An 8240-nucleotide genomic window follows, 5' to 3' on the forward strand; every position below is an offset into this window, starting at 1 on the left:
CTCTTCACTGCCACCCCAATAAACTAAAACACTCTGTTACACGTCACAACTGCCACAACTGCCATGTGGCTTCATTTCCACTCTTACGAGCAAGGCTGGGGAGCTGTTCAACAGTCCAGGGATCAAGGTTTCCTCAAGAGCAAGGGAGCTGTCCAGGTTACAAGGATCTGAGCTAGTTGAGGTGTTGCATCAACAACAGCTAGGCATCAACTGAGGAGCTTTATAGATTCCCTTGTTGTCCCACTTCTGTCTAGAGCATCAGAACATACTAACACAAGAAGAGGCCTCCTGGATCAGACCAAGGTCCAGGTAGTCCAGTATTCTGTTAGCACAGTGGCCAGTCAGGTGCCTATGGGAAGCCCACAAGCAGGACATGAGTGCAACAGCACCTTCCCACCCATGTACCCCAGCAACTGGTGTACATAGGCATACTGCCTCTGATACTGAAGGCAGCATATAGCCAGCAGGACTAGTAGCCATTGATGAACAAGTGCTGGTTCGAGTGTCAGGGAAGGGAGGCCTCACAGTGCAACATGTGCCTTTTCATTTGGGCCTTTTCTTGGACCCACCACTGTCAGCTTCTAGGGTTGGTTTTGGAGGTTCCAAAGGTCGGACCAGTCAAAGTGTGTTGGGCCTCTGAATCTGGACCAGCCCAGTTCCTCTAGTTCAATTTAGGGCTCACCTCAGAGCTGTCCCAGGATCTCTCACACTCTTGGCTGTCCACCTCATGTGGAGCACTCTGGCAGGGCTTTGGTATGAATACCTGAGGTTATGTTGCAGATATGAGCATGGTTTCCCTGAGGGAACCGAATAAAAGTGACACCTGAATTCTCTCTCTTTAACCCCATCAAATCTAACTAGAGTGTAGGGTGGATGCAAATGCTATTTTGTTTAGAACCAAGTATGGAAGGGACTCTTGGCAAGCCACTCTTGCAGTTTGTTTTTTGCTGCGGGTGCCTTTGGAGGCTTCAGGGCGACAGCTCTATTATAATTCCTTCCCCTTCTCTTAATGATCTTTGGCTTTATGAGCCATAGATTAGCCAGCAATGTCAAACATAAGCCTGTGACTAAAGAAAAATGTAAATGTTTTTGAATTAATATAGCTGACCTGACCATCAATAATTTTATTAAACACACACACACACACACACACACACACACACAGCCTCCTCTGTTATCACACTGTAGGGGATTTATGCATGCTATTCCCATTACTGTTAATGGGAGATAATCACATAAATCCTCTTCACATCAATAGGAGAATAAACCATTAAATCGTTTTTTAAAAATAAAATGACATTAAGAATCCAAATTCTCCTCAGATCTTCATTTTGAATTGCTGGCACAGGAAAGAAAATTTGTCAAGGCTGCTGCTGCTCAGAATAACCTGCCCCCTAAGATCACCAAAGATCCAGATTGACTAATTGATAAAGCTTCATGGGAGTTTAAAATAATATCTATGTATTTGATTTTAAGATTTATGAACTATTTTCTTCCTTCCCAAGGAAGCCCAAATCAGATCACATAATAAACATAATATACGACAAAGGCCAATTAGAAACACAATTATCATCAAATATAAAACAAAAACAGAACGCTGCATGAAAACGGGTAAAACCCAAATCAAACTACATTCCAGTAAAAGATTAAACTAGAAAGGCCTGACTGGAACGAAAAATATTTTTTCATGTTTCCAAAATGATTGCAAAACGGAATGTGGGCGGGCCTCTTCTGATCATTTAATTGTAGCTCCTCTGCATTCTGAATGCTGTTCTGAGGAAGCACTGACTGGTTCCGACTGTAATGCACCATGTTTGGGGTTTGTTTTTGGAGGGGAGATTGTTTGGAATATGGCATGTGACTGTAAGTGGGAGCAGGGAGTTGGAAAGAGCACAGAATGACAGTTGGCAAATTGGTCAGTTGACAGTTGGGAGAGTGAAAAGGAAGTGGGTGGAGCGTGGAGGGGATTACACACGTGGGAATGGTTTTAGGAGACTATTAGTCCTAATCACATTCATCTCAGACTCACAGTTTAAGGTGAATTTGTATCCACTGTTCCTTAGGTAAAGCACCTCTATCTGTTAACCCTGGGTCTTTGTCAGTGAAACCCACACTTAAAGGATTTGAACACTTGTCCCAATACCTACACTGTGACTGTCATACCCAGTCCTGTTAGCACAGCAAGCCTGCGGCAATACATAGAGAGATGCCACTGAATTCAATGAAAACATGGAGTTGGGATGGATTTGTGGTTTGCTCATCAAATGGAAATTCTCCAGAATCCAGTCTCATGACTGTGGAGGCTTCAGTAGCATTTTAGGCCACACAGTGTATTCACAGAGAGCTCTCCAGTACCAGTGTAGTGCCACAAAATGATGGCGTCATGGCACAAAATCAATGATGATATTTTCATGCCACGTTGGTGAAGCAAGCGTCCCCACAACTGCCACTCCTGATATTAGGGAAGCTGCTGGAGCTTCGGAAACCACTGGGCTTCCATACATTCTGGTAGTGAAACAGTGTTTCAGCATCTGGCCTAGAATTCTAGAGGTGGATTTTAGAGTCTGGTCTAGGAGCTTAGCAAACACAAAAAAATGTCTGATGTTGCTGTGTTGAGTCCAGAGCAGAACCACATAGTTCTGCTCTTCTTTATGTGTATTTACTTATTTATTGACAACAATTTTAGGCTGCCTTTTAGGGCAGGAGCCCTCCTAAGGCAGCTGACAACAATAAAATTCCATATAAGAAAAAACAATGCAGTAGTAAAACAGCAACAGTTCACAAAAACAACAAATACCAGCAATAAAACATCTGGCTTAGACAGTACTACAAACATACACTTGCACTTACAAACCAAAACAGTCCAATGACACACTGGGCCATGATCTTTGTTCTTAGCGTGGGGCTTGCCCTGCTTGAACAGCTTTTAGTTGCTACATTGGTTCAGAGGTTAGGCTGCAATCCTATGCACGCTTACCCGAGAAGGAGTCCCATTGAACTCAATGGGGCTTAATTCTCAGTACACATGTATAGGATTTTATTGTAAAGGGTAAAATCCAACATATGTCCTACACAGAGTAGACCCATTAAAATGAATGGGGCTTAAGTTACTCATGACTACCTTAAGTCCTATTCATTTCAATGGGTCTACTCTGTGTAGGATATATGTTGCATTTTACTCAGTGAAATACAAAGCAAATCAGGCTTGATCTTTTGCTAGACATATTTTGACAGTATAGAGGCATGCAAGCTTATTTCAAATATATAGCTTGAAAATGTTGATATTTTTATATGGGCAGAACAGGTCCAAAAGGACAAGAAAAGTGGTATCTTTTTGTTGTGCACTGGAGTGATTAAGGTGTTGGACTAGATTTTGGGAATCTCCAGTCAGCCATGAAGCTCACTGAATGACCTTAGACTTCACTGGGTCCCTCTCAGCCGAACCTACCTCACAGGGCTGTTGTGAGCACAAAATGGGTAAAGGAGAATATTATATGCCATCTTGAGCTCTGTGGAAGAAAGGCAGGATTTAAATATAATTAAACAAAACTAAATACATGAATAGTAATACAGGGCATTTATTATTTGGAGCATGGGTCTCTGAAATGGTTAGAGTGGGATGTCAGACTTGTCCTTCTATGATCTAGCTACTGTCCTAACTGAGGGAATTCTAAGGAGCTGAACAGGAGCATGCCAAACTAACCTTGGAAGAAGGATTAACTTACATTCTTGAGTTCTCTCAGATGTGTTGCCAGAAAGGATTCAGTTGGCAAGATGACTTTTAAAACATATTTCAGCTAAATTAAAGACATCAAAGCAAAATTTAGCATGGAAGGGATACCATGAGGGCTTGAGACCCTCCCTTGAAACGCTGGTGTGAAAGAAAATTAATGCTTAGGCTTTAACCTTGTCTATAAATTTCATGGTCTTATCTGAATTGGCTGTGTAATTTTCATGGAACCAGTTCAGGCAACCACATGTGAACAGAAGAAAACAGGCGGGGAAATTATTTCTACAGCATGTAAGAAGGACATGAAAGCATTTCATAGCATGGAGGCAGGCCTCTCAGTGGAGCAAAAGGCTTGGAGCAGATTTCCTGCCATGGCAAGTTTTGCCAAAGCCATCACCATATGATACAGGTTTGACACAAATGTGACTCATATACTTATGAACAAGGATTGGCTTTGATAGCCATGGAAGGTCAGCGCCTTCTGTGTTCCATGCACTGAAGGAGGAAGTAGCCAAGATGCAGACTTTTCCTTATGGCATCCTTAGGGTCTGTCCATTGGTCATATGATGGAAGGGAGGGCTCTGATGTAGCAATTTATAGCAATCTTTGCTCCCCCCCAGTCAGTTTTGCAGGGCCATCCAGAGCATTTATGGGGCTTGGTGTGATGTCCATCAAGAATGACACTGCTCAAAACCTCGAGCTCTCAGTCACTGTCCTTCAGTTTGCGCAGGCCAAAGTTCGAAAAGCCACATTCTGAGCAGTGGCAGTGCACTATGCAACAGAGAACCATCACAGGTTTTCTTTTCTTTATAATATTCTTTGCTGTATAGCAGTTCCTACCCTTTATTCTAAGCATTCTTTATTTTAAAATAACCATTATTTTATCTTTAAAAATAATAAAGAAAAATTATTAATAAAAAGGTAACCAGCTGACCTCTTATGGCTTTTATTTTATTATTATTTATATAGTGCTTATAGTAGTTACAGGATCTGAAGTGCTACATGTTCGGTAGTGTTGCCTCAAAGTAAAGCTGAGTTCCACTGATTTTCACCTTGCACATGACATCAAAGTGGAAATTGGAAAAGAAACATACTTGAAAGTCAATTGAAGGAAGATCATTTTTGTATTTAGCACCCAAACAACCGGTAGAACCTTGAAAAAAAGGCTACAGACTCTTGGTTGTTGCCACCCTCACTCACTGCAGACAGTACATTAAAAAAACACAGACACTGAGCTCAGCTCGGCGCCCCGGGTGACTGCCCAGCTTGGCCGCCCCTAAGGCCCCCCTGAATCCATGTGTTTGCATGAGACCAGGATGATTTTTTAAAAGTATTTTTCCCTAATTATTTTGACAAAGAAGCTCTCAGCCAGAGCTAGCACAGCCGTATAGGGTTTTACAGGTGCCTGCACTGTGCTGAAGGGGATGGGCGGTGGAGGAAAGGTGGCAGTTGGGTTGTTGTTGGTGGTTGGCTTCTGATTGGACACTTCCTTTGCTCACAGAATCTGCTTCTTTAACCTGGAAGAAGCAGAAGAGAGAATTGGGCTGCATTGGAGGAGTGATGGCAGGAGGTAAAAGACAAATGGGATTCTTTCTTTCTGGAAGGGGACAGAAGGGAAATGAGTAATGGGGGAACATTAATTAAAGGGGAATTTGGGGGGGTCAGTCTGCACGGACTGGTAAATCAAATCTTTTGGTCAATCTGCATTAATCTGCATTAAAGGAAGAACTTTTTCATGGGTGGTGCTGAGGGAAAGGTGTGGTGGGAGTGGCTTTTGGAAGCACTGACCATAATTGGAGATGCAGCCATGGAAAACACTGTGTCGTCATATGTGTGCACAGGATCTGAATCAACAGTGGTTACATTTGTTAAGAGGAGAGAGGTTGTGATGTATCTCAAATCACAAGCAAGTAAACAGTATTTCTCTCTCTGTGTAAGTGTACTCCAAAGAGTCTTTTGCAGGCTGGAGACAGAACATTTTCAAGAGCTGAAATTGAAGCTTGCCTATGCTGTACACACTCATTTCTAGATCCTGTTATCATCTCTCGCCAAACAGGTTTTGCAGGTTGTTGAAACACTACAGAATCCTGCAAAATGTTTGACCAGAGACAATAGAGGGATGAGTGTGCAAATACAGACAATGACTTTGTCATATAATCACAGGCAACACATACATTTATCATATCTTCTTCAAAAATCTGGAACACCTTCCCTCCCACCCCCAATTATTCTTTTCTTCAACCTGTAATAAGAGGTGATAAACTGCAGCTTTCTGGAATGTGTGAGTAGCTAAGGGAGGTAGAGGAATTAGGAGTTAAGGCTGAGGATCTATATACACCAGGGATGGAGAATGTGTGGCCCTTCAGATATTGGTGTACTGCAACTCCCATCAGCCCTAGCCAGCACAACAAATAGTGAGGAATGATGGGAGTTGCAGTCCAACAGCATCTGGAGGACCACATATTCCCAGTCTCTGCTATACACACTTTTACTTAATGGGACTTATTTCTGAGTAGACATTGTTTGAGGGCACTTGATGCAGCCACTTCGCTGGAGTTACAGGTTTGGGTCTGGATGGGAGACCGCCTAGGAATCCCATGGACACTGCTCTGACTTCCAAGTTCAGGCGTAAATGCACTAAATAAATAAGATAACTAAAGCTGTCCAATCATACTGGTGGGCATTCCAGGAGCCATGGGATGGTTTGGACCTCCCTCTCTGTGGGCAGAGAGAGAGGTCTGATCTCTGAGGGGGAGATCCTTCACAACCTCTTCCCAGCTGCTGCAGAAAGGGGGCATTTGGGGGGGGGATCGGGGAAAGCTTGGATTTACAGGATCCATAGACTCCTCATTTTCCCAAGATGTCCTAGAACTGGGGAAAATGTATGCCAGTCCTGGAGAAAGAGGGAAAAGGGGGAAACAATTCAGCTGCTCCTTTCCTTACACCCTACCGGCATGAGTTTGGATAAGGCAGTTCCTCTGCCTTGGATCTTAACACTCCATGCAACTAGTAGGATTTCTCTGTCCAGGGTAAACCAGGGGTGGGCTACTTGTGGTCTTCCAAATGTTTTGGCCTATAACTCCAATCATCTCTCACCATTAGCTATGCTGGCTAAGGCTGGTGGTCAAAAGATCTGGAGGGCCACAAGCAGTCCACCTCTGAGGCAAACTATGGTGGGTCAAGAAAAACTTGTGCATGCATGCATTAAAAAGTGACATTGAAGATGCTTAAGAACACAGAGAGAGGGGGGTCTGTGTGAGTGTGTACAAGAGACTGAGAGAAAATATGAACTCTTTCTGAAATACACAGAAAGGTTCTGGTGACACCATAAACCATTTGCTCTTTGCTTTCCAGGTTTATGATGATGTCACCATGATTCCTTGAAGCAGGGCCTTTTATACTCTGAATTGTCACACCCAGCAATAATTTATTTGATAATGCATCTGCACACTTTTGAGGAATGGTTAATCAGTACATAAGTAAAGTCTAGAGTGGGAGACTCACATCAGAAAGGCTTTTTCTTGTTCTGAAATTCTTAGTCAAATGGGACATTTTTCAAAATCTGTGAATGTTGCAATCAAGAGACATTATAGGGAGACACACAGAGAGGACGAGAATAATTGATTAGCAGCCATTTTAGAATTTCAGAACGCTGTGCAATATTTTAATTGAAAGGTACAGCAACGAATGCATCAGTCAAATGCTGTACAGTTTCATATCAGATGTAGCAATGTTTGACATCTTGATTTTCTTCTTCCAGATTTACATAATAGAGAAGGCTGTACCATAAAAACATTGCTGCTGTACTTTTTTTTTTGCTGGCACCTTTTCTTTTGAAAACAACATGGCAAGATTGATCCATGCTTAGAATTCTTAAAAATATGAAAGAGGTCTTCAAAGCAAAATAATGGCTCCTTTCATCTGAAGTAAGAGAATAAGATGTCTTCTGGAAAAGTTATCTGTCCCTGAATATTTGAACTTCCATGTCTGCCTGATGTGTTGGCACAACATCCCATTTACGCAAGTGCAATATGATTTGTGATGTTATACTGTTGCAGAAGTGGGTTACTAATGACTTGTACAGCAAATCTCACAGCCATGGATCTAGATAAATATTACTGAGTAAGTCAACTTAAATAATGAAAATAATAAAAGAGTGATTCAACAAGAACTGCTTTCAAAAGTTATCTAAAAAAATGGGAACTTTGCACTTTAGCATTAACAACATGCCAGCATGTGATACTCTTTCAAGTTTTCACATGGACACAAGGGGCAACCATTTTAAGGGATGCAAAGGGCATTTTTAATATTTATAGATCACTTTTCTGTCCAGCAGGGCCCTCAAAGCAATGCACATTTTCCTTCATTTAAAAACAACACAAACCTCTGTTTTTCAGCAATGTATTTTACCCACCAAGGGATATAGCTAAACCTATGTATAACCCCTTCATGGATCATGTGTGTAAGGCTGGAGTCCTATGCTGGAGCCCACTTCGGACTGCAGTTGGGA

General features: G+C 42.1%; 1 protein-coding gene across 1 annotated transcript in view; it reads left to right on the plus strand.

Annotated features, from left to right (window-relative positions):
• Positions 1-7893, plus strand: part of LOC146358939 (uncharacterized) — a 33586-nt gene extending 25693 nt beyond the window's left edge. The window contains exons 6-7 of the mRNA XM_084830401.1: positions 5232-5300; positions 7491-7893. Of these exons, the coding sequence (XP_084686527.1) occupies positions 5232-5300; positions 7491-7567 (146 nt within the window). The 3' untranslated portion in view covers positions 7568-7893. The remainder of the gene's footprint in view (positions 1-5231; positions 5301-7490) is intronic.
• The last annotated feature ends 347 nt before the right edge of the window (positions 7894-8240 follow it).

This window comes from Heloderma suspectum, chromosome 1 (assembly GCF_057233095.1).
Source record: "Heloderma suspectum isolate Gila_16-S chromosome 1, 16-S_ref, whole genome shotgun sequence".
NCBI classification, from domain to species: domain Eukaryota; kingdom Metazoa; phylum Chordata; class Lepidosauria; order Squamata; family Helodermatidae; genus Heloderma; species Heloderma suspectum.